This window comes from Asterias amurensis, chromosome 21, assembly GCF_032118995.1.
Source record: "Asterias amurensis chromosome 21, ASM3211899v1".
NCBI classification, from domain to species: domain Eukaryota; kingdom Metazoa; phylum Echinodermata; class Asteroidea; order Forcipulatida; family Asteriidae; genus Asterias; species Asterias amurensis.
The window spans coordinates 7,581,517-7,608,418 of NC_092668.1; the positions used below are offsets into that span (position 1 = coordinate 7,581,517).

At 37.3% G+C, this 26,902-nt stretch overlaps 1 protein-coding gene across 2 annotated transcripts; it reads right to left on the reverse strand.

Moving 5' to 3' along the window:
- Positions 1 to 303: 303 nt before the first annotated feature.
- On the reverse strand, positions 304 to 25,520 carry LOC139953197 (ras association domain-containing protein 2-like). 2 transcript variants are annotated; one of them, XM_071952655.1, is made up of 11 exons: positions 25,384 to 25,520; positions 17,466 to 17,528; positions 12,797 to 12,916; positions 11,459 to 11,540; positions 9,590 to 10,099; positions 8,940 to 9,093; positions 8,308 to 8,426; positions 6,118 to 6,215; positions 3,615 to 3,671; positions 1,760 to 1,843; positions 304 to 1,591 (listed from the first exon to the last, which is right to left on the reverse strand). In XM_071952655.1, the coding sequence occupies exons 3-11, from the start codon at positions 12,853 to 12,855 to the stop codon at positions 1,573 to 1,575; spliced, it is 1,182 nt and encodes a 393-aa protein (XP_071808756.1). In that variant the 5' UTR covers positions 12,856 to 12,916; positions 17,466 to 17,528; positions 25,384 to 25,520; the 3' UTR covers positions 304 to 1,572. The 2 variants fall into 2 exon arrangements, with proteins under 2 accessions (XP_071808756.1, XP_071808755.1); XM_071952654.1 differs by lacking the exon at positions 17,466 to 17,528.
- Between the last annotated feature and the right edge of the window lie 1,382 nt (positions 25,521 to 26,902).

Consider the following 26,902-nt stretch of genomic DNA (forward strand, 5'->3'; position numbering starts at 1 on the left):
AAAGACTCTGCTAGGGTCGAAACGTCAGGCCATTAACTATTTTTTGCAATAATGCAATTTTAAAACACGCCGAAATCTACCCAAAAGGCTTTCAAGGCCAAATTGTGGAGATGCACATAGTAAAATAAGGGAATCATTGTGTGGTGAAGAGGTTTTCAACAAGTGGTTTAAACCCAACGAGGCCTGGTTCTTGAAAATTTTACCGAGACGAAGTCGAGGTAAATATCAAGAACCAGGCCTTGGCGGGTTTAAACCACTAGTTGAAAACCTCTTCACCACACATTGATTCCCTTATTTTACTATGTGCATCAACACTTTTTGGTCAAAAAGTAAAATAAATGCAAAAATTATAATTGTTAAATCTTTCTTTCAACCCAACACCCCTCCAGCTATGAAATGGTAAGGCCCTCGGGTAAAAAACTCCTTATAAGGGAATGCTGTGCGCGTCGCGCATATCACGTGATGTGGAACAACTGTCCTGGCAGCTGCTCTCTACCAGTAGGAATGAAGAAACTGTCTTATAAGCACAGGTGCAAGCTCGCGTGTCACGCTCATGTTTTGACACTTTTTACTGGTCATAAACAAAGGTTTATACACACCCACGTAACGCGCTCTCCACCAATAGGAATAGCGAAACTGTCTAAGGTATTTATGAATGGTCATTTCATACACATTTACTATGTTCAAACTCCCATCCATTTTGGCTACAGAGTTAAAAATAGGTTTTTTATTCAATTTAACTTCTAGTCTAGACCAGACGTTAAGGTTAGACTTGGGTCTGTTTGATTTTATTTAGTTTTCAAAGACCTTTCCAAAGATGTATAGATTGTCAAAAACCCTTGTGTGGTTTAGGAGTCGGGGTTTTCAAATATAAAACGTAGAATTTCAAATATTACTTTGACACTGATGACGTCACTGTTGAGGTGGCGTGTTGTCCGTTTGATGAGTTTCAAACAATGCAGTGTGAATATGCGGACAGCTTGACAAGAGACTACAAGGCTCATTAGGCTATGTAAACTGCTACCAACATGTACATGTACAATCTTGAAATGAACCATGGCTTGACATGTACGAAATGTAGGGTGTAGCAAATAGAAATGACACCGGCTTGTTTATATTTTGTAATAATTTTTGTTTTACAAATAAAGGATGCATTTGAGTGCAGCGTGACAAACCATAATCACCAGGTGAATTCTAAACTATTCCATTTCCAATCAATTTCATTGATTATATTCTGCGTCACAATGGACAAATAAAATGCATTCAATTTGTATTTTATATAACTCGCACATAGATGCTTGTCTTTTGAAACTTGTTCATAATAAACAATAAATATATTTTTAAAATGCCATTCTTTAAAAAACTTCCAAACAACTATGTACAGTGTAAATGACGGCATTGCATGAAGAGGTATCAATATATACTTGCTGTAGATAAAGACATGGTGTTACCGCAAACCCAATATATATAAACATAGATGACTCCATGACCCTACCTTTTCTGCCTTTTCAGAATCTTGACTCATTTGGAGCAGGAAATGTTTACTTTGGGAATGTCACTGCAAAGTGTCCTTTAATTATCAGTATTGGACCTGTATGGAATGTCACAGCAGTAAGTACATGTACATGGCAGACTAATGGATGGCACATGTTATACAAATCAATTGACAAGGATCTTTGTGTGTGGTACACAAAAGGATACTACCTCACAATGCTAATTAATTAATCATTATATGTTTAAGATTAAGTATTTGTCTCACTTCTTCTTCTTATCTTTGCCTTTGTCTTTGCCTTTCTTCTTGATTTTTCCCTTGTGTTTGGTTTGAGACTTTGATTCTTTAACCCTGCAGGAGAATATCAAAACATAGGAAAAAAATTAACAAATTAAAAAGAGAAATAGGTAATAGGTGTTGGTACTATACGTTTTAAGCAACTAATTAAGGGTTTTATTTTTTAACTAAAAATTTCATTCAAATACCAGTGCTCCTCAAGTTTGTGTGTTCTCCTAAGTTCTTTTTTTCATTTCATTCTATTAACTACAGAATCAGTGAAAAGTCATGTTTCATCAACAAATCTGCTGATCACATGTCACGGACTGGTTTGATTTCTATGTAAGACAAATCTTCCTACATAATTCAGCACTGAATGCGTCAAAAAACAAGAAATTGTGTTTGACTACCTTAAAGCCAAGACTGATATTGAATCTATTTGTATGGCAGTAGAGCTGAAATGGTGAATAAATTAAAATAACTTGGCACTTCTGTTGCAAGCAATTCGATATGGAAAATCAATACTACATGTATGAGAAACTTTTTGCTAAGGTCACTTAAGCCCTTTTCACACAGCCAAAATGTAGCCAGGGTCCCTTGCTACAAATTTACAAGCGTGGATTGTTTATTTGTTATCACCATGTGTGACTGATTTTGTGAGCTTTCCCACTGCAAAGTTAAAAAAACCTAACAACCCTTGTGCGACATGAGAGTGGTATGAAGAATTGGTAATCCTGATCAACTTGATTGGACAAGATACTGTAGCACCAACAATAGCACGCACTGTATGGGCAACAATAGCACGCGCTGTATGGGCATTTTCACCTAGAACGTCGTTCAATAAACAAGGGTTCCTTTCACACGATGATGTAGCCCACGTCCTTGGTCAAAACTTCCGCTAGTGTAAGATTTTGTCGTAGGTCCGACCTCCGACAAAATGTAGCAATGTTGGACAAGATTTGACAAGGGACCCTGGACACTCCAAAAATTATTGTCCTTTCACACGAGGTACATTTTGTAAAATCTTACAACCATGCTACAATTTAGCAAGGGACCCTTGCTAAATTGCTCTCGTGTGAAAGGGGCTATAGACACTCGACGTATTTTGTCCGTATCTTAAATCATTTAATGTTCGCAACAACATTTTATTTTATGTTTACCAAAGTGTTTAATACCTCATCTATTATGACCTTCTGCATCAATGTCTTGTGGTAGTCTTAAAACCATTCCAGTCATGGAGTGGAACAGGTCATCAAAATGGCTTGCAAAACGATTGGCATAATGTTAAATATTTACATTGCACGTTTGAATCTGCCATTATCTCTACAGCCTCGCGTCATTATGCAAAATCCTACCCGTTCACTTTACTCTTCTCCCCCCATGAATCCACACTAATCGCTTCAGAATGTCATTCCTGCCTATTACTTGCCACATAGTCAACTCCAAATATAAAAGATAATCCCCTGCTTTTTGTCCCTGTATTCTTTTTCTTTGTTTGCTTCCTATTTTTGTAGACCTCCTTTTGTAGTTTAAATTGCTCCTTTACTTTCGGAGGTTTCAGTTTGTTGGGTGACACCCTTGTATTTTAGATGGTTGTAAAATACTCTTGTCACAGTGTTATTTGTCACTGTGTAATTTCTTTTAATCTCTTTCATCCTCTATTGCAACAAGTATTCAAATATAGAGCATTGGCCAATGACATCATGTATGCATTAGGCAGAATGGATTCAGGATAGAGTAGTTGGTGTGTGTGGCCAAACCCAATCAAAGTATGTACACCACATGGCTCACATTGAGTGGTTGCATGTACATTAAGGATTCAGGAGGGATATTGAATGATACCTACACTTCTACTGGCAAGAGTGAGATCTTCTTCTGCAGATTAGCTTTATACTGAGAGTATCTGAAAAGGAAATAATATCAAATAAAAGTCACATTTGTTAATGATCATACAGTATGTGTGTAACTAATAATGACACTGTATGCATGATGGTCGATGCATAGGTTGTAGATTAAAGAATTCACTCTGTGGCAGTGAAGTCCACTCAATCCACTAAGCAAAAGTAGTAGTCCCGGCAGATTTCTTAATTTAGGACAGTTCTTTTCAGAACTACAAAATGTAAGTTTTTTGAAACTTTACATGTACATGCCAAAACATTTAAATGCTTGTTCCAAGATAGGTTTTTGTCAACTGATGTATTCCTAGGATATTGGTATGCTTTACTTGGTCAAGATAGTCATGACATGGTGTTGCCGCAAACCTTTCCATATTGTATTTCCACCATGCCAAGTTTCAAATCCTACTTAACTTACACATGATGTTACCACAAACTGTATACATTGATACCTCACCATGCAATGCCTCAAAAGTCCCCAAAACATGTGTCATGCAGCAATGTCAGCTGCAACATGTCAATACATGTCAATCACTATACAATGTACTCAATTATATCCTTGATCATGATTGGTAAAGGCTGCATTTTATATTTCTATGTAATCCTTTTAAAGATTGATGTACAGTGTATTGCCTATTACATGTAGCTGTTAATTCAATAATGTCAACATTAATGTATTTTACAAAGTACATACATATACGTACAAGTAAAGTGCTCCAGTACTATGTTCAGAGAATTTCATACAAAATTGCTTTTTATGACATTGACAGAGTCGAACAAAGTCAGAGCTGTATCTTAATTCATGAGCTCAAGGTTGCTGGACCTTCGCTGCATATTGGAGCAAGAAGAACTACAAACAGAGTTGGCTGCAATTAATGACACTTTCTCCTTAAAGAACTTGTAAAGGATTTTCGTTTATTTCGTTTCAAGTTATTGTCTCTTATAAAGCCACAAGTTCTAGCCCTCGGGTCGGACTTATTTTCAAATTTGTAAATAACATGGAAACTAATTTTTTTAAACCGCTATCTTTGTGATTTGAGGCTCATGATTTTGTGATCCACAACGTGATCCATATCGACAACGCATTGCATACGGCGCTTGTGTGTACAAAAAGCGCATTCTACAAAATGTGCACAATCCGCAGATTGCACGCAATTATTCCAAATCATCAGCTACATGTACAATGTACTATACAAACAGAGTGTGAATGCAGTTTGCGCACGCTTTTCGGCACAATGCTGCAGAGCGCAAAATGTAGATTGCCCACAAGGTTGTCCCTATTGGTTTTATTAAATACGCTCCTCAAGCATAGACTCGACAGGCAGATGTCATGATTGGAGGATTTTGGACATCATTTTAGCCGGAGAAGGGGGAATATATCTTGCTGGTCTCTGACCTTGGTATATCTGCAAGTGGCAACTCCCCTAATTATGAGCTCGCATATTACGAATTACGGTTAATGCAAAGTTTTCTGCTGGTCCCGAACTGCCCCGTGCGTGTTTCAATAAATTAAAATATGGATTATAAGAGCACTGTGGTAGCGAGAACACGTTTACAAAGAGATAATTTCGTCGGCCCTTAAGAGCAAATAGTTGCTTTCAACCCTTTTGTAACGAAAACAATAAACAAAAAAATATTTAAAATTTACCTTCCAGCAACAAAAATGTTATTATTTATGGCTGGTAAGACTATCAATAGAGGTGCTAACTGGATGTTAAAGCTAGCAATACTCATCAGAAACTGGAGTAACGAGTCAGTGAGCAGGGTTGTTCTATCAATACTCTGCACAATGGTAGGATTAGGAGGCATTCCTACCTCAAACAACGGTTTCAAACAAGCAGATTCCATATGAGTCAGTATTTATTAATTCATGTGGAATCTTCAGAGAAAAAAAATATTATCCATTGAGTTTTAAAAGTGCACTTTCACAGAAAATGAAAAGCTAAATTATTTGCGCAATTAATACTTAATGCATCAGTAAGATTTCCCTGATAGCCCGCGTTAGCAATGAACCATCAACATGTAGCATTACACTGGTGGTTACTGATGAAAACAAGATATTTGTTAACTGCAGCTAGCTGCAACCAAAGTTTTTCACCGTAACTTGGCTACTAAACCAGAATAGCAAGTTAAAATCTCAAACATTTGTTCAATGATGTAAATTTTATGAATCTTTATGTTTAACTTTCAAACTAAACGAACTCAGTTAAAACAGTTTTATTAGTCTGATTTTGGCAGTACATTCACCCTATGCTCATAATGTAGTTATCCATTGCAGCAGCCTTATCTATGTGTTCACGTGCGGCTATTTTGTCATGCACTTTGTGCATAGTGCATTGAAATTAGCTTGATCGGAAATATTTTGAGCTGCTGGAAACGGACCTCGTATTAACGAGAGTCGACTGTTTACTGATGATCCACACACTTTAATCACTATAAAGAGCAAGAATTTACCGTTGTTTAATCTTCAAAACTTCCTTCTCCTCCTCCTCTTGGAATTTCCTCAGAATGGCTTGCAACTCAGAGAACTGAAGATTGACATACTGTGCTACCTGTTAATAGACGTAGATATAAATTATACATCTATGTAACAATTAAAATCTACCTTACTGGAACAATGGAATCATTATTTTTTATAATTTCAGACCCAAATAAGTGCATGTATTTTTTTGCATTTTTTGTAGAAGGTAGACTACTTTACATTCAGTTCTTTATGAGCACTGTACTTCACACAGTTTGCGTTTAATAATAATAACTAGACAGCGAAGCTGCCACGGAAAGCTGTCAATCGCCAGATTGAACCAATGACTGACAGAAAAACCAATTATTTGATCAACTGATGGGCAAAAGGATGGAGACATTGACAAGTATGAAGTAATGACCATTTAAGGTTTTCATTGCTTAAGCTCATTCAACTGGAACCAGTGATAAACTCTTTGAGTTTCATCTTTTTATATTATCTACGCAATATTTGATTTAAGTTGGTCCCATGTGTTGTGTAAACGTATGTAAAAGAACCCAGTGCACTTATCGAAAAGAGAAGGGGTTTGCCTGTTCCTGGCTGGATTGGCAGCATATTGCGCCATAGCACCTTGTAAACCATTACATGGTGCTTAAGGATTAGGTCTTATATCTCAAAATTTCGCCCACTCCTTGCAGTAATAATACCTGGCGCTTTGTATCCTTTGGCAAAAGGCGCGTTATAAATACGGTTATTGTTATTATTGTTATTGCTATTGCTATTGCTATTGCTATTGCTATTGCTATTGCTATTGCTATTGCTATTGCTATTGCTATTGTTATTGTTATTGTTATTGTTATTATTATTATTATTATTATTAAAGCTCATTCAACTGGAACCAGTGATAAACTCTTTAAATTTTATTTTTTATGTATGAAACTACATGCAAGAAGTTATAATTGATTTAAGTTCAAGTCAATATACATCATTGCAATAAGGAGTTATGACCATTTAGGACTTCATTGTTTCAGCACATTCAACTGGAACCAGTGATGCACTCTTTGAGGTTTTTTTTTCTTCATATGCATCTATATGTAAGAAGCAATATTTGATTTAAGTTTCAATTCAGTACATCATTGCAATAAGGAGTTATGACCATTTCGGTTTTTCATTGTTTCAGCTCATTTAACTGAAACCAGTGATGCACTCTTTGAGTTTTATCGTTTCATATGCATCTGTATGTAAGAAGCAATATTTGATTTAAGTTTCAAGTCAGTACATGTGTACATCATTACAATAAAAGTTAAGACCATAAGGTTTTTCATTGTTTCAGCTCATTCAACTGGATCCAGTGATGCACTCTTTGAGTTTTAGGTGGTATGTGAGTTGAGTTGTGCCTTGATTCTCTGCTGTGCCACAAGGGTTTTGTCAGACCATCCGGTTTTCCTCCCTCGGGAAAAAAATCAAACACTTTCGATCTTTGGCTGTGCTCCGTGGTCATAATGGGTTGATGTGGCTGGCAGCCAAAGGCGCCCTTGCATGCCAGCTTCTTGACACGTTGTAGCCGCGTTCTTCGCAATCCAGCTCTTAGCTGCGAGTAAGGATGATTAGCCCCCCAAATTATTATAATTATTATAATATTTATCTTTCCATATGTATCTGTATGTAAAAAGCAATATTTGATTTAAGTTTCCGGTCAGAACATCATTGCAATAAGGATTTACATGCCAAAAACGCGGACGGCCAAACGGACAGACGGACGGACGCCGATCAGAAATTGGTATTACATAGGTTTGCAATGCTCTACAGCTTGCCAATAATAAAAAAGATTCCAAAAACACATCTCTTTTACTTAAAAATAAGTATTTCTACACCAGAACAATGTTTTGAATTTGTACATCTTTGCTATTATTTTGCAGCACACTGTTGGATTTGCATAGCAGTCTGATGCCAGATGACATGTCAATAAGCCAAGTTTCCCCCATACCAAGAGACATGACTTGCGTTGGTGCTGGGTCCAATGATACAAAAAGAAAACGGAACATTTTGATGTTATGTTAAATTTTTGTAACTCAGCCTCAAGCGTATATATGTACATTGTACATGTAATGACAATTTTGACAAATACCTGCTGTTGTTGAGCTAAACAAACATGTGACCCAGAAAAGGAAAAACAACTGTACCTCAGGAGATACTTCACCAGCTTTCTTCTCCTTGATGAATATCTTGGCCACATTCTCATCAGGTCCAAGCTGTACTCTCTTTAACAATGGAAAGTCATTGGGCTGGAATGCATGGGTTTCTGAAACAAGAAACATGACAACCATTGCAAAACAAAGGTTCAATAGAATAAGATCTTGCTAAGATATACACAAAATAAATACAATGGAGAAATAGCAATATTGGTTGCAACAAAGAGAGAAAGAATGGCTGCTGCAATGCTCTAGCAGGTGATCTGTCAAATACTATACAAGTGCACTACAACATGTACAACCTGAGGAACCAACCCTTTTGTTATGTACTATGCTGTAGGACAGTCCACTTATGCCAACCATCTTTGACTAATTTGGGAAAGGTCAGAGCCTATAATATTCATATTTTGAAGTAGAATCAAGAAAAACAAGATAAGGAAAAAATGAACATTGAGCAAGGTTAAGTGCATCTCGATTGTACCTTGCCATGTATAAATGAATGTATCAAATTAATTTTGATAAAATCTATTATGCGTAACATCCAATGTAGGTTGTCAGTGGTTTTTTTTACCACATTATACCTTGTTCGTGTTGATTAAACTTCAATATCAAATGATACAAACCTCCATGCTGCAAAACCCAGAAAAGACTAAACTCCTCAGGAACATTTTCCACTGCAAACTTTTTCAGTAGCATACTGATAACTTCCGATGTTGTCTGTCTGCTTGAAACCCTGACATTAGAGATTGTTCCATACTTTGGTCTGAATACTGCTGTCTGGAAAGAATCAGGTGTAACTACGCTATTGAGAATAGATTCACAATTTCAATACTAACATCTTTAACGTGAGGGTTAGTTGGATTAAATCTGTTTAATGCACATAAACAGTTGAATGCATTTAAGTTATAACAGAAGGCTTTAAAGCTTTATTTGTTACAACGTTGTATTATTCAAGATACAAGTAGTGTTTTTTTGTAATGAACATAACAACGGCCTCCAGGTTAATATGCTAGCACTCTACCAACTGAGCTATCTAGCCCCGTGTTGGCATTCTCCCCTTTTTTTACCGTATCTTTGTTTGGGTGCCATTCAAAAAAGCCATACCACTATTACTGTCGTTTAGCTAGGGATCACACCCAAGTTTACAATACAATCTAGGAAGCGGCAGCCAGGGATCACCTTCAGGGGATGCAACTTTTATTTCAAATTTATTTTGTATTAAAGAAAATGAACTACATGGTACATATGTTAATCATGCAAGTTAGTCCCTTACTTTGCTATTGTAGAGATGACCACTAAATGACATAGTTCTTCTCTGTAGGTTACACTTGCGAGGCATTGTTACAGAAAGTCCCATTCTTCCAAAGGATTCGTCCACTGTGTTTTCTTCATCCTCTTCCCCAGTGTCACCTTTCTCACTCCTTTTGTCATCATTTCTTTTCACTGCCTGTTTATTCCAATAATCTAAACCAGCATCTGAGTTACGATCTCTTCGTGCAGTAGTGTCTGAACTATTCTGGGTTCTTTCTTGGTCATCCTGGCTATCATGATCATTGCCATCATTAGCAGAGAACTCAGGCAGACTTTCATGCTGTCTTGTCAGCGAGCGTCTGTTTTTAGCACCACTTCCCATAGCACTCATCAGCTTTTCATCAAGCCCACTGTCATACCCGAGGCGTGTAGTCTTCCTTTTCCAACTCAATTCTTCTTTCTTCAGTCGTATCACCTTCTGAGTTCCCCAGTAAATCTTTAGCATTCCAAACAGAATGTAAACCCCATTCTCCTACAAAGAGCACACATTGCCAGTCAAAATGGATCTCAAATAAAGAATCACAAACAGTCGGTCACCAGCATGTATACCAATCATAAGTACACATCAAACTCACAAGTTTCTTTCAAAATGAGCATATATGCTAACTCAGGAGCCATCTTAGAAAAACAATTTATATATACATCAGACAGTTTCTCTACTCCTATTGGTGGAAAGCGCGTCACGTGGGTGTGCATAAACCTTTTGTTAATGTACACTTGAGCTCTGTTTATGCACGCTGAGCTGGCTTCCGCGTGTCGGGCGTGCAAGATTATCACGCGTAACGCGCAAATCAAAGCTATCAGCGCGTGATCTAAGCACGCACGCGTACACACAACCCACGCGCCTCGTACAGATGCTTCACAAAGTTATGGAAAATAATATTTCAAACCTCAAATTTTCAATTGTTAAAGTGTCTATAACTGTATTTGTTTACGCTTTTTTAACAAAAGGGCAATTATGAATGGGAATAAAAGAGTAGTGACTCGTTCTTCAATGTCTGTTTAAAACCTTGCAGGGTCGCTGTCGTGCGATAAAGGCCCGTGCCGACGGCCGCCGACCATGCCGACTTTAAACGTACGTTGAAAAACTCGTCGCCACCCTTTTATTCCCTTATTTAAATGAGTAAATTAATGTGTGGTGAAGAGGTTTTCAACAAGTGGTTTAATCCCAACGAGGCCTGGTTCTTGATAATTTTACCGAGACACAGTCGAGGTAAATTATCAAGAACCAGGCCACAGCAGGTTTAAACCACTTGTTGAAAACCGATTCAAAACACTTTGATTCCCATTCATAAATACCTTTTTGGTCAAAAAAAGTCAACACTTTTTGGTCATAAAGTAAAATAAATGCAAAAATTATAATTTTTCAATGATATCTTTTAACGCATTACCCCTCCAGCTATGAAATGGCCGGTTAACAACTCCGTATAAGGGAATGCTGTGCCCGTCGCGTGTATTGCGTGATGTGGCACAACTGTTTCAGCCGTTGCAACAGGTGCAAGCTCGCGTGTCACGCCCATGTTTCAACACTTTTTACTGGTCATAAACAAAGGTTAATATGCACCCATGTGACGTGCTCTCCACCAATAGGAATAGCGAAACTGTCCGAGGTATTTATCAATAAACAATATGGGCACACATACATGTAGTAGTCTTGTAATAATGTCTGCACTAAAATATCTGTCTCATGTTTGTAATTGAATGTACCAAAAAGCAATCATCTTCAGGAAAACATTTCAAGTTAAAATCATGTACACATGTGATTTTAATAAAGCACTCACAGAATGCATTTTTAATGGCAGTGGGCATTAAACCTCGTACATGTACATACCTGTACTATTTGAAGCTGTTGATTCAGTTTGCTGTCACTGAAGTATATATTGAACGTTTTCAAATTCAGTGCAAATGATGAACTGTAAAATACAAATAATAAACAAATAAAACAAACAAAACAAGTACAAGGTTGGGACTACTTTGTGTACTTTAGCATCTAGGATCGTAATAAACTGCACTACCGACATGGTAGAATAAGAAAGACAGTTCTCTAAGAACTGGCAAGTAGATACAAACATGTTGTTACCACAAACCAAGTTTCTATTGATACCCCACTATGAATTCCCTCATATCCTATATTCTCGTTAGCATAAACAAAATTAACACTTTGAAAGAAAAAAACAGCTGTCATTATGACGCAAAGGCAGTGGACACTATTGGTAATTACTCAAAATAATTATTAGCATAAAATCTTACTTGGTAACGAGTAATGAGAAGAGGATGATAGTATAAAACATATTGTGAGAACTGGCTCTCTCTGAAGTGACGTAGTTTTCGAGAAAGAAGTATTTCTCCACAAATTTAATTTCGAGACCTCAAGTTTAGAATTTGAGGTCTCGAAATCAAGCATCTGAAAGCACACAAGTTCGTGTGACAAGGGTGTCTTTTTCTTTTGTTAATATCTTGCAACTCCGACGACCAATCAAGCTCCAATTTTCACAAGTTTGTTCCTGCTGGTTTAAGCCAGGGGGTTGTACATTGTAAATGTTGTACATGTTGTACATTGGGTTTTTTAAAATTCGTTTTTGGAATAACAATAATAATAAAGTAGATAAGAAATTCATATCCAAAGAACTACACAAAAATTGTACATCAACACGTGTAGTATAGTGTCACACTCCAGTGCTCATCAATAGAGCGCCCTACTTTCGTGTATAGTCTACGTTCAAGGCGTTTTAAAAATACATTTCCCCTTTCAATTAGTTAGTCTCTTCTTTAGTCGTCAGTATTTCATAAGTTCATATTTCCTCAACCACACAAGCTATTTGACAATCTTAACATCATATGAAAGAGCTTCACGTACTTCATAAAAATGGATATGTTGGTGACCTTCTCTTGACCTTTTGACTTGTCTAAACGGAAGTGCCTGTAAAATGCTTTGAAGTAAAATGTCTATCAAAAACCCAACAACAGAGGGCGCCAAACAAAATAAATACAGGCTCTCAAACACAGGGCCTTTCGTTTTTTGTCAAGTAAACTCAACAATGGTACAGAGACACAACACAGTGCATTGTCGAGAAAACTCGCTCGACAATGGTAAGGAAGTGCTTGCATTGCGTGGTCGAGTAAACTCGACAATGGTATTGAAATGGTGAATGATACACTGGGTAATTACCTTTGTACTATGGTCTTATACATTCTATCTCTATGCTCCTCTACGTCCTGAGAATCCATGCTGTAAAAGTCTCGTATGTGTAAATCAAGAATCAACACATCTCATCCAACTGCCATTCAACTGTACAAAAAGAAATGTTGTATAAATGTTTCATTAAACACGTACTATCATTAAGATTAGTAGGCAGAGAGCCAGGGTTATTTCATCCTCAGAAACTAAGACTGAATTCCCTTTTATTATTGCCTACGATAAGAAAATTCAAATAATTTGTTTACTTCCAGTTTGGACAGCCATGGGAAGTCAAGGTAAATAATTATGTTATTTGAGTTTTAAAATGAAAAGCATGGTGGACAGTAGTCATAAGTGACATGGTACAGGTGTCCCCATGGGTTGTGTGAATTAAGCTAGGAGCAGTCTAAGCTAAAATGGCCAAACATAGTTTCATGTAAAATGCGAATTGTTGTGTGCTGTTGATTGTCAGATCATGCCTAGGTACAGGTGTACAAGTCCGCCTTAAATAGCAATTCCATGGACACACAGCAACAAGGATGGATGCATCAAATACTGTGTACTTACATAATGTTTAAAAAATGAGAAATATGAAAGAACTTGTATAGACATGACAGAAAACTAATAAGTTAGGGCCATGTGAAAACCAAGCAGCACACAATCAACAATGCAGACTGTGTGGATTTTCTTCCTCCATGGTGATACATACCAGGGTAGGCCTACATGCAGGGAAGTGTATGAATGGCTGGGCAGGCATAGGGGAAGAGACTATGGCACTTTTTGAAATGACTGGATTTTGCTTTGGATTCGACAATTTGCAGTTGTTTTTGCGCATGCATGTAATTCAGCGCCAAGGGTTTCAGACGAGAGAACGGAGCCTCAAGCTAAATTCAAAGCCGAGGCTTCGAGATGAGAAGGTTTAGCTCTTATTGTGATGTAAGATGTACAATAGGTCATAGACATGTGAGTACAGTATGCTTCTAAAGCATACTGTACTCAACCCTCTCATTAAGAAGCGGTCACTGAATCCAGACGAACTCAAGAACTATCGTCCTGTCGCTAACATCAAGTTCTTATCTAAGCTGATAGAGAAACATGTGGTCAACAACATCAATGATCACATTGTTAAAAACGGTTTGGGTGAGGAATTTCAGTCAGCTTATTGTGTGTCTCATAGTACTGAAACCGCACTACTGAAAGTCAAAAGTGATATCATGGGCATGATCCACAATCAGAAGGGCGTGTTCCTGGTGCTTTTAGACCTAAGTGCCGCATTCGACACTGTTAATCACAATGTCCTTTTCAACAGATTAGAATGTGAGATTGGCATTACAGGGACAGCTCTTGAGTGGTTTAAGTCTTACTTCAGTGGTAGAACAACACAGGTTTTGATAGACAATACTTATTCAGCCTCACACGATATGCTTTATGGATTGCCGCAAGGATCAATTGTTGGACCGAAATCCTTTACCATTTACACCATTCCCATTGGTAGAATCATCAAGGGGAACAATCTACTCTATCACATCTATGCTGATGATATTCAGATTTATACCAGTTTCACACCTTCGGATTCATCATCTATTCAGTCTGCCTTACAGGCGCTCACAAAGTGCATTGTAGAATTAAAATCCTGGATGACTGAAAATATGTTGAAACTAAACAACAATAAAACCGAGTTCTTTGTTGCAACCTCACCTCATTTCAATCGCCTCATGCCCAGTGTTCAACTGCATATTGGAGATGAAATTATCACACCCACTAAAACTGTTCGGAACCTTGGCATTGTCTTTGACAATCTTATGTCTATGTCTTCACAAATAACATCATTGTCTAGGTCTGTGTCATACCATCTGCGTAACATTATACGTATAAGAAGGTTTCTAGACGTTGACACATGTAGCAGTGTTACAAGGTCTCTTGTTCTTTCACGATTGGACTATGGCAACGCACTTTTACTTGGAGCGAACACAACTCAAATTAATAGACTTCAACATCTTCAGAATTGGGCTGCCAAACTAATATTTTGTGCGTCTAAACATGATCATGCAACTCCTTTTCTCAAAAAGCTACATTGGCTCCCGGTGAAAGAGCGCATTCAATTCAAAATATTGGTGCATGTGTATAAATGCTTAAATGGACTTGCACCAGCATATCTTTCATCTTGTTTTTCTTTTCACATTCAAACTAGGGCTGGGCTTCGCTCAGCATCAGACAAAACCCGTATTGCTGAAAATAAACCGAGCAGCAAATCTCTTCAATCCGCTGCATCTAAATCATTTTCCTTAGCCGCTCCAGGACTGTGGAACCATCTTCCCATCACAATACGCACCTCAATTTCACTGCCTATTTTCAAGAAAGCACTTAAAAAACATCTTTTTCCTTAGTGTCTGTTTATTGCTTTATTATTCATTTGTTGTATTATCTGCATTGCTATTGTTCGTTTAAAGCGCTGTGGTCTAAATGAAATGGCGCTATATAAAAACCCATTGTATTGTATTGTATATACAATGTATAATTTATACACTAACAGCATTCTCATGTTGTTACAATGTTTTTCTAAACAATGTGTGCATACTCTGAATGACAAAGGCATGAACATGTACGTAGGCTTGTGGTATTTTCAATGAGGAAGGAAGGTCTAACACACAGGACAATGGGTCAAGGAAGTCCTGATTTTACTTATACTCACCTACAGCACAGTCAGATCAGTACAATCATAACTAAGAGGTCGTTCAGACACAGTACTAAAAGTGGTTTAACTCATGGTTCAACCCGACCGAGTTCAACTCTGTGTGTCTGAACGGTTCTAAAGTTAGTCCGAATCGAGTTTAACCCACAAAAGATAAACCGTCCAGGGAGGGGGTTTATCTTTAGACCGCTTCGGGTTTATCCTTTAACACTGTGTGTGGACAGAATAAAAAGACAACATCCGGTTTAACTCACAACAGTCGACCCATTGACCTCCATAATCATTATGTAAAAACACAGTGACCAATGAACAGGCCAATAAACAGGATGTTAAGAGTAATGGGGTCGCGTTTGCTTTGACCTCTTAAAACCAAAGATAAACCGTATCGGGTTTAACTCAGTGCTGTCTGAACCCAAGGGATTTTATTTTTACGACCACCCCCTGCTGCTCTTCGGGTCTATAGTACGCTGTCTGAACATACCCTATAACTCAACTTGTCTCTGTAATCAAACAAACGCAATAAGCAATTTAATGGGCAAAGACAAGATAATTATAAAAATCCGATCTGAAAAGAAAAGAAACAACTTTAAAAATATTATCATTTTAAATGGTTATAAAGGCCTATTTGTTGAGGAATTTATAAACTTTTCTTAGTCAGTTGTTATTGAAGAAAAGAAATTATGTAAATAATTAGTGAAACTATATTTGGTTATTGTGTTGTGTAAATTACAGTTTCTATGTAACGTGTACAATCAATTCTTACAACTCTTACATTTATTTCAATACAGAAAGGTAAATTCTCTTTTTGTGTTGCCAATACTAGATTGTTTAACTAAGTAAATGAATATTTTAGTAACCTGAAATGTAGCATCTTCCCAAAAATTTCTTTAAAAAAACAACTTCAAAACTGAACCTCAAAAGAGGTTGCACAATGTAAAAGGGAATGACAGGAAGCGACGAGTTCTTTCACAGCCATTTAAAACAGGCAGGGTCATGTTACTCACGAATTGACCAAATCTAAGCCATTGCTGAAAACCGACCCAGAGTGTTGAAATCTCAGATTTACCTCCCAATGCCAGAACTTCCTGAGGTTAAATTTCAGCAGTTTACCACAATTTAGGTTTAGCTGGAGAGTGGTAAACTACTGGTAGGCAATGAGTTACTCAGGGAATAAGTTCACAGGGCCATTCTGTAGACACATCTATAGGCCTACATATAGGCAACCAGTCCAAAACGGCAGATTTCCTTGTTTTTTGCTCTAAATGTTACGAATCATAATTCCTATTGCCTGGGACTAAGTATCTTCGTCAGTCAGTCTTTTTGAACAGTCTGAACATGAACTTGAAGCTATCTGTCTCACTGCATACATACACTGTACATTTAAAATAAAGCTAAAACATCATCGATCTGTCTAATTTGTATAAATGTAGGCCTAACGAATTTCTCATCAATCTTCAATTGTTTCTGCTGCCATCTTGTACTGTTTAATGGCGAGTTGACTTTTGAGTGGCACCCTATGGGTCATTTTATGCCATGACAGTCCATGTCGAGGTTGGCACCCAAACTTCATTAGCATGTGCAAATTTGCTCGAGTTTGCGTGGCCCATCTTGAATTTAGAAACTAAAATAAAGGCGATAGTTTGTAAAAAAATAATTATCCATAAATCTCTAAGACAATTTCGCTGTTCCCATTGGTGGAGAGCGCGTCATGTGGGGGTGTTTACATGCTTGATAAAGACAAGCTGGAGCTGTTTATAACCGATTGCTTTCGGAAACGTTTAGATGCATAATACTAAGCGTCATAAAAATGCAACATATATAAAAAAATGCGAGGACGTCGAAAAGTTTTACAGAGTTTCATTCTTTACTTATTATACTTTCATTACTTTTTACCCGAAAAGGCATATTATGATTACATGAATGGGAATAAAAGAGTAGTTTGACTCGTTCTAAAGGTTTTAAAATTACCTTGCAGGGTTGAAGACAAAGTTACGCTGAGATGGCCACCTACTTCAGTGGTTCGTAAGACTTCTAATTACGTGAGAAAATACAAGCAGAAAAAGACGGCATTGGTCGTGTTTTGATCAAACACAGAGAAGCAGAGACGTAACATTGATCAACCAGTCCCCAAAAGTGAAGGGTGCTTTGGACCGAATTAACAGCAGTCTACACGGTGATAATGGTAAGCTTTGTTTGAAAATCAATGCTTTCAAAACAAGTGTTATAAATACTATCCTTTATTATTAATTGGTGAATGTGGTAATGCTTTTGAACTAGGGAACGTTTGGTATTCATGACCATTGGCTGTCGAACGGTGAGGTAAAACTGTGTGACTTGTAAGAAATAATGGGCAGCCTGTTTTAAGTTTTATGTCAGTCATGTTTTATGACAAGCGTGTTTAAAAAAGCCTGCGGTGACATTTTCCTTTTGTTTCGTTGATAAGTTGTTCATTTCAAAAACAGTATAATTGCATTTTCCACTAACTTTTCCTTGTGTCAACTCCTAACTTTGATTTTTTTCTACTAGTACCAGCTGATCCTAGAGAACACAATATAATTCAATAACTGATTAATCTATCATAATAAATTTCAAGACTTTATTTTAACAGTTTCAGCTTGAATTGATTTTCCTTGAGATACTTTGTTTAACTTTCTTGTTATTTTTGCCTCTTCAGAATACGACAAATTATGAAAAATTCAGCGGAATGGTTTTTGATCCAGTGACAGATTTCCACTCGCTGTGTTGCATTCCTCATTTCCATGATACAACCTACAGCCACAGGTAGAAATATTGCTTAACTCATTTTATGTTTTAAAGGGAAGGTACACGTTTGGTCATTACTCAAAACAAATATTACTTTAAAAACTGACTTGGTAACATAGCATTGGAGAGCTTTTGATAGTATAAAACATTGTGGGAAACGACTCCCTCTAAAGTAACATAGTTTTTGAGAAAGAGTTAATGTCTCACTAAAATAATAAAAGACTTCTAGCTAGAAGTCTCTTATTCCTATCTGAAAGCACACGGGTTCGTCCAACAAGGGTGTTTTTTCTTTCATCATTTTCTCCCAACTCCAATTACCAATTAAGCTCAAATTTTCACAGGTTTGTTATTTTATACATATGTTGAGAATACTGGTCTGTGACAATTACCAATAGTGTACCTTCCCTTTAAGTCAAAATACACGAGGGGCTTAGGTTTGCCATTTCCTTGATTTGTCTTCGTTTTACATTATTTTGATTTAAAACAAGTGCCTCTTTCAATAGTCTAAAGTTAACAATGGCATGGCTTATTTTGCTGTTTAACGAAAGTTTATTGTTTTGAAATATCCTATCATTTTTCATGAGCAAAAAGATTTTCAGCTTGGCTTTTTCTTGTGAATATTTGTTGTATGCATGTTGTTTATAGATCCCGTTGAATATAGTGGTAGAAATAAAAAAATTAAATGTATGAAAGTAATCCGTTTTCATTTTGATTTCTTTGCATTTTTACGAGCTATTAACAATTATTCTTTTCATCGATTCACTATACATTATATGAAAGGGCTTTACGTACGTAGACTGTTTTCAAGGCGTTTTCAACAAACATTTCCCTTCCGGTTAGTTAGTCTCTTCTCCAGTCGTCATTATGCATAAGGTCCTCAACCACAAAAGCTATTTTGACAATCTATACATCATATGAAAGGGCTTAACATACGTAGTCTGTTTTCAAGGCGTTTTCAAACAAACATTTCCCTTCCGGTTAGTTAGTCTCTTCTCCAGTCGTCATTATGCATAAGTTCCTATGCCCTCAACCACAAAAGCTATTTCGACAATCTACATCATATGAAAGGGCTTTACGTACGTAGTCTGTTTTCAAGGTGTTTAAAAAAAAATCCCTTCCGGTTAGTTAGTCTCTTCTCCAGCCGTCATTATTCATCAGTTCACATTTCCTCTACCACAAAAGTAGGCCTGGGCGAATTATTCGAATATCCGGTTAATGGCGAAAAGGTTTTCCTATCCGTAACCGCGAATGCCTTTTTTTTCTTAACCGGATATCCGCATAGGGCGCGAATAGCTATTTATAAACCGGATAGTTCTGTAATTACAACTAAGTAACCGGATATTCTTTTAATATCCGAATATCCACAGACGTCGGGCGACAACTGACATTTTTATGAATGACCGAGTGACACTGTCTAAAACTAACATCAATCCGCCCATACGATCTCATTCACAAACGAACAGCGCCCTCTAGCGACGAAAAAACTATTTGAATATCCGGTTAATTTCGGATAGTTGGCCAGCGGTATCCGAATATCAAAATTTCACTATTCGCCCAGCACTACACAAAAGCTATTTTGACAATCTAAACATCGTACTTCACACAAAAATGGGTATGTTGGTGACCTTCCCTTGACCTTTTGACCTTTTTAAACCGGAAGTGTCTGTAAAATGCTTTGAAAAGGCATTATTTAAAGGCTTTTAGGTTGAAATGTACACTTTTTGATGCTTTAAAATTATTACACATCGAGAAAACTGTTTGGCTTTGATTTCTTTGCAATTTGACGAGCTTTTAACAACACTTTTTTTCATAACACTGACCCAACAATAGCTGAACACCTAGTGTTTGTTTCTACAAACACTATATCTAGTTATTGTTTGCTTTCCTGTTTTCCAACATACAGTATTTTTTTTCTCTTTGTTTTTTCCTTCTTATTTATTATAATAAGCTCGGCCTAACTATAATCTTATTTGCAAATACATAACATAGTACCGGTAATAATACCTCTTGTTAAAGACACTGGACACTATTGGTATTCAGCATGTTCAGGCTAGTCTTCACAGTTGGTGTATCCCAACAATATGCTCAATCGGTCGTTGAAGTTGCGAGAAGAAAGATAGAACACCCTTGTCACACAAAGTTGTGACCTTTTGTGTGTTTTCAGATGCTTGATTTCGAGACCTCAAACTCTAAACTTAAGTTGACTTGAGGTCTCGAAATCAAATTCGTGGCAAATTACTTCTTTCTCGAAAACTACATTCCTCTTCTCCTTTTAAGGGAAGGTACACGTTTGGTAATTACTCAAAACAAATATTAACTTAAAATCTGACTTTGTAACGAGCATTGGAGAGCTGTTGATAGTAGAAAACATTGTGGGAAACGACCGATCCCTCTGAAGTACTGTAGTTTTTGAGAAAGAGGTAATTTCCCACTAAAATATTAAGAGTCCCTGCCTGTAAGAGTGTACCAAGTGGTGATTCATGGGTTCTCAGATCTTCTTCTAAAAAATTAGAGTGATACATCATCATACCAAACGAATAAATCCAAAATTTTAGTTTGCTGACGCTTTCGGTTTTGGAGTTACCAGTTATCAAAGTTTCGGCCTAAAAGCCCTCGAGAAACGAATAGTACAATCCCTGTAAACACAAAAATGTGCGCCAAGGTCATCCCAACAAAAGTAAAACATTTTTTGAAACCTCCAGTTGGGCTCATAACAAAAGTAAAAAAAAAAATTGGGATCTCGTTGGCGCATCATGTTACGCGCACCTGAACCTTTGACGAACAGTGCCCTCGTGCCATTTTCAATGCCTCATAACTCATCGCGCCTATAAGATCCCATGAATTAAACAAGTTCAAATGAAAGAGCTTGCATCCCTCAAACAAATTTAAGTGCAAAGTGAGTGGGATCTCGTTGGCGCAGAGAGATAATAGAGGTCAAAGTTCAAATTTTACCAATATATTGCGTTTTCGCACCTCCGTAACTTCGCGCGCCAACAACAATTTTTTTTTTTTATGGCAACTGGGTATTGGAACAGTTTTCATCTAATGACAAATGAAAAAAGAATCTTGGGATCTCTGCAACTTGCATGTCAAAAGATTTTTTGAAAATTTTCTAAAGTATTGTCATTCCACACATTTTGGCCTAAATTGGCACAACATTCACTTTTTTCATCACTGTAAGTATCTATGCCAACAAGATCCCATCAATGTTTCCTTGTATTTGGTTAAGTTGAGTGTTCCTAAACAGATTTCAATTGAAAAAAAATTGGGATCATGTTGGCCCACCAATATAACAAAGGTCAAAGGTCATATGAAACTACACTACTGCCTATTTCGGGCGATTTTGCGTCATCTAGAAATCCACGCGCCAATATGATCCCATTAAGTTGTCTGTGTTTTATGATTATATAGATTCTCAGCAAAACATAAAAAGCAAAAACCAAATGGGATTTGAGTAAATGGGATTTGAGGAAAATTACCGGAAATTACCGGAAAACACCGGAAAACTACCAGAAAACACCGGAAAACTACCGGAAAACACCGGAAAACATCTGAAAACTACCGGAAAACTACCAGAAAATACCGGAAAGCTACCGGAAAACACCAGCAAATAATAATTCTCAAAACGCGGTCCTACTAAAAGCCGACAACAAGCCGATAACGCCGACAACAAGACCACAGCGCCGCCAACAAGTTTTAAATACCTCCAAAATGGCCAATAAACCATAGATATATTAGAACTATATGTATACATAAATTTAATGGAAAAACTTCACGAAAAGTGTGTATTTTTTAACCAGAAAAAAACTTCACTTGCACGGAAAGCGGTCGGACGCCATCTTGGCTTAAAAACCGTGTTTGGACCAAACCATTATGATACGGGTAGATTTAGTACTTGTCAACAACAGAGGGCGGGCTTCATGTGAAGACCTTCACCGCAGTGTGCACTGTGCATGACGCCCGCCCTCTATTGCTAAATCTGACTTACCCGCATCATAATGGACTGGTCCAAACACTAGTTATTTTCTTGTAACTTCATGGGGTTTTCCGGTATTTTCTGGTATTTTCTGGTACTTTCCAGTGTTTTCTGTTTTTTTTCCCGGTATTTTTCGGTAGTTTTCCGGTAGTTTTCCGGTAGTTTTCCGGTGTTTTCCGGTATTTTTCTGGTATTTTCCGGTAATTTCCGGTGTTTTCCAGTATATAGCAGTCCGCGCAAAGTGCAGATAAGGCAACGTTGCCTTATTGTGCAACCAGTAGCGCAATAATGCAACTTCCGGTGTAAAAGTGGAAAAATGTAAGCTACGTTGAAAACAAGGTGAAATACTGTCAATGCTAATCAGCTTATGTGGTCTGAGGGTAAAATAAAACATCTTTACTGTTGTTTTAGGACAGTTGGGCTGGTTGGGGATGGGGTGGGGTGGAGCATGGAGGAGGGGTGGGGTATGGGGGCGGAGCTAATACTACACGTGAGAATAGCATCATGATTAAAGGAACACGTTGCCTTGGATCGGACGAGTTGGTCAAAACAAAAGCGTTTGTAACCGTTTTTTATATAATGCATATGGTTGGAAAGATGTTTTAAAAGTAGAATACAATGATCCACACAAGTTTGCTTCGAAATTGCGTGGTTTTCCTTCTACTGTGCGAACTAACACGGTCGGCCATTTATGGGAGTCAAAATTTTGACCCCCATAAATGGCCGACGTGCTAGTCGACGAGGTAAATGGAAAACCACGCAATTTCGAGTCATGTTTGTGTGGATCTTTGTATTTATACTTTTACAACATCTTTCTACCCATATGCATTTTATAAAAAACGGTTACAAACGCTTTTCAAAGACCAACTCGACCGATCCAAGGCAACGTGTTCCTTTAAAGGTTTATTTATTCATTTTTTAAGCTTCATAATTATATTCTGTATTTACATTGAGTTTTTAATTGTAACACATTTCTTTAATAAAATTATTTCTGAACGTTGATTAGTTCTTTTTTGTATTTATATTTATAATGACGATTTAATTCCTTCTCTGTGAGCATAGGCTTTCCCGATCTGCCGGCTCCAAGTCTTTTTCTCTGGATGGGCCGAAGGAATGGAACAAGTTACCTAAAACTCGTCAGGGAATCATCTTCTACTGCCATTTTCAAGAAAAACCTCAAAACCTACTTTTTCAGTCAGCCTCGACATTAATATTTTGTTGTTTTGTTTTTCTTGTTGCTTTGCTTGGTTCTTGTTTAGTTCAGGCGCTATAAATACCTATATTATTATTAATATTATCAATTCTCAAACTTTTTACTTTTTTCTAAGTCTAATATTTCAAAAGTGTACATTTTCTAGGTTTTATTTTTAACATTGAAAGAGCAATAAATATTAAATATAAACTATAACTTGTGTTTAAAGTAAAGTTATTTCTAGAAAAATTTACTGACAGTGATTGAATAATTTAAAATAAAAAATGGCAAATTGCAAACTGTATGGTCACTAAAAAAAATGTAAATAAAAATAATTAAAAATTTGTCTCATACAAAAACACAAAAGTTTCATTTATGGTAATGATTAATCAAGATTGCACAATTTTAGTAAACATCAAAGTGAAAAACACTTCTTAAATAAACATTTTATAAATCTTCAAAAATTAACAAAAAATGTGATTTTCAAATCAAATGGAAGTCAGCAATTACAACAATGTTACACTTTTACCAAGTTAACAAAATGTTGCCACCATGTGTGTTCAGAATGTTGAATAGGACATCTAATTAGTACATAACTTCCTGCTGATTGGCGTGCCCAATAGTTTTTGTTGAACAGTGGATATACCAAGTTTAGTTCTGCCCTAATTAATAAAGATTGCACAAACCAAAATTAATTATTTTATATCACTGATGTTTAATTCCTTTTTACTTGTTTACATTTGGTTGCAATCTACTGTTTTAAATCAATTATGTCAATGGGACGGGCCGGGATGGCTAAGTTAGAGACCCGCCTGCACATCTCCCCCTCTCTCAACCTCCAAAATATTTTGGGTCCACCACAACGAACTTGTCTGGCGTAAATGAAAAATTCCGGCATCAGGCCGATCTCAAGTTTCAAACCACGGTCCCATGGACATAGACAGGTCTACTCTTGCCAAAGTTGTCACTATATTTACTTAGGTTCCCTGCTTTAATATGAAATTCTCGTCTACATACAAAATTTGTTATCCAAACTACTCAGCCAAGGCAAGGAGCAAAGTTACTAAAATAGTTATTACTTTTCCAAGTTTCCCGCCATCTGTTTATGTTTCGCGCAATTCATGAATGGTCAGGCACGTCAATACATTTAAAAACTTAACATCAATAAAGTTTTTTATTTTATTTAATTTTAACAATAAAAAATATTAAGTTTAATCTAAAACTGTAATATTATTTTTTTGATTGACTATAAACAATATTATTTTTAAAAAAAGAGTGGGTTTTAAACTTGCATAAATTAACACCGCTGGACGAGGATACAATCTGACACAGTAAAATGGCGTCGCAGTTTTCCTGAACGGCAAGTGTGGAGTGATGATTTTCAAAAGCCATTTGCGCGAAAATGCACAGATAACTTTTTGATTTGCACAGATAGAAAGTTGGGTAAGGAACTGTACAATACTATTATATGATTTTAACTATTCCAACAAAGCCTTTTTCGATTCCCTTTTTGTGTTTGAATGCAAGAGTTGCTGAATAGTGCAACTTTGAAGTAGTGCAATTCGTCAACGTTTCCGAATTCTGCTACTCAATGTTGCACAATAAGGCAACGTTGCCTTATCTGCACTTTGCGCGGACTGATAGTGACACCCCTTTTTTTATGCTAATAACTAATTTGAGTAATTAGTGGGTGCGTTCGTTTACCTTCCCTTTTTTTCCAGGACGAACGTGAGTAATTATCTGCACACGTTCGTCCTGGAAAACAAAACCGCCACACACCGGGGCTGACCAGGGAAGCTAAACGAACGCACCCACAATAGTGTCCACTGCATTTTAAAGAATAACAGGCAATCCGATCGATGTTCAAATTGAAATTGCATTCCGATAAAAAATTTATTAAAATAAACATTAGATTAAGCAAATCTTAACAATTTAGTAGGAATCCCCCTACTTACCTAAGAATAGGACTACTAGAAACACTTTCTCTGTTGAAAAGACATGATAGAAATAGAGTATGAGGAGATTCTGGAGCTGTGTTTGCAGCTAGCTGAGCTTTGGAGAGAATTATGGGGGGAGGAGTAGAACGACTTGTTCTGTATTCTGTTATAAGGGGAAGTTATTCTGCTGGTGGTTTGTTAGTTTCACCCGGCCCCTGTTATCTCATAACAGGGAGTGTGCTGGGACCGAGCGAATATTTGTGTGTTTGAGATAGAGGTCGGAACCAGGAAGACAGCGGTGTAGTAGTACATGTATCGTGTACATTACATTACTACGGAAGCCCATTAGTGCCACGTTGCGTTTCTCTTAAACGTTGTAGTGTCTCTCTTTCACCTGGTTGCCGTCACCCGCCACTTATTTAACTGGCCGCTGCCACTTAATAACCGGCGGCACTTAATAACCGGCGGCCGCCACTTAATTAACTGGCGGCTGCCACTTATTAACTGGCGGTCGCCGATTATTAGGTGGCGGCCGCCACTTATTTAACTGGCGGCCGCCACTTATTAACTAGCGCTGCGACTTAATAACTGCCTTTTTTTGTAGTGCCAGAAGTTGGACATCTTTCTTTTTTAACCTTTTTGAAATGCTAGTTTTTTCCGAAGACGTTCGCCTTTGCTGGGGAATTTTGTTATGAAATTTAATCTGACGACAACTACAGCGTGTATAAACCAGCTACGTGTGAACTGTGCTGTGATTGGACAATAATGACGTGCATTGACTGTTGTATAACAATTGTATAACAATTGTATAACATGTGTATAGGATTAGAGATATCCAGGTGTGCTGAGCGGATGCGGTTTGTTGTTTTGGCGCCCTTTTGCTAGCGTGTATTGATTATTGCTGAGGTGTTCTGAAGCTGATGTTGTCCCGAGTGGACGTGTTTTTGAGAAGTTGAATAAAAGTTGGGAGTTAAGATTATCTGATTGTCGTTTTGTGACAGGTTTAAACAAGAACCCAATTTAGTTCACGCTACTTAATTAACTGGCGGCCGCCGGTTATTAAGTGGCGGCTGCCAGTTAGTTGAGTGGTGGCCGCCACTTGATAACCAGCGGCCGCCAGTTAATTAATTGGCGGCCGCCAGTTAATTAAGTGGCGGCCGTGTAGCGTAGTCAGTAAGGAATTCACAAGGACGCAGAGAAGTTAGTTAACAGTATGCTATCATGTTCAATTCATGTCATGTAATACAACTCTACCATCCAAGATGGCGTAACCACAAAACCCCTTAACACTAGAGGGCGCAATTGTATTTTAACCAAGGACACAACAGGCCGCCGGTTATTAAGTGGCGGCAACCAGGTGAAAAGGAAACACTACCACATGAAAGAGAAACCCTACAACGCTAAAGAGAAACGCAACGTGGCACTAATGGGCTTCCGTACATTACATTGTACATAAGTGGACACTACACATTTCATACACACTGCATGCACCCGTCCCGTACACACACAAGACAAACGTACACACACAAGACAAACG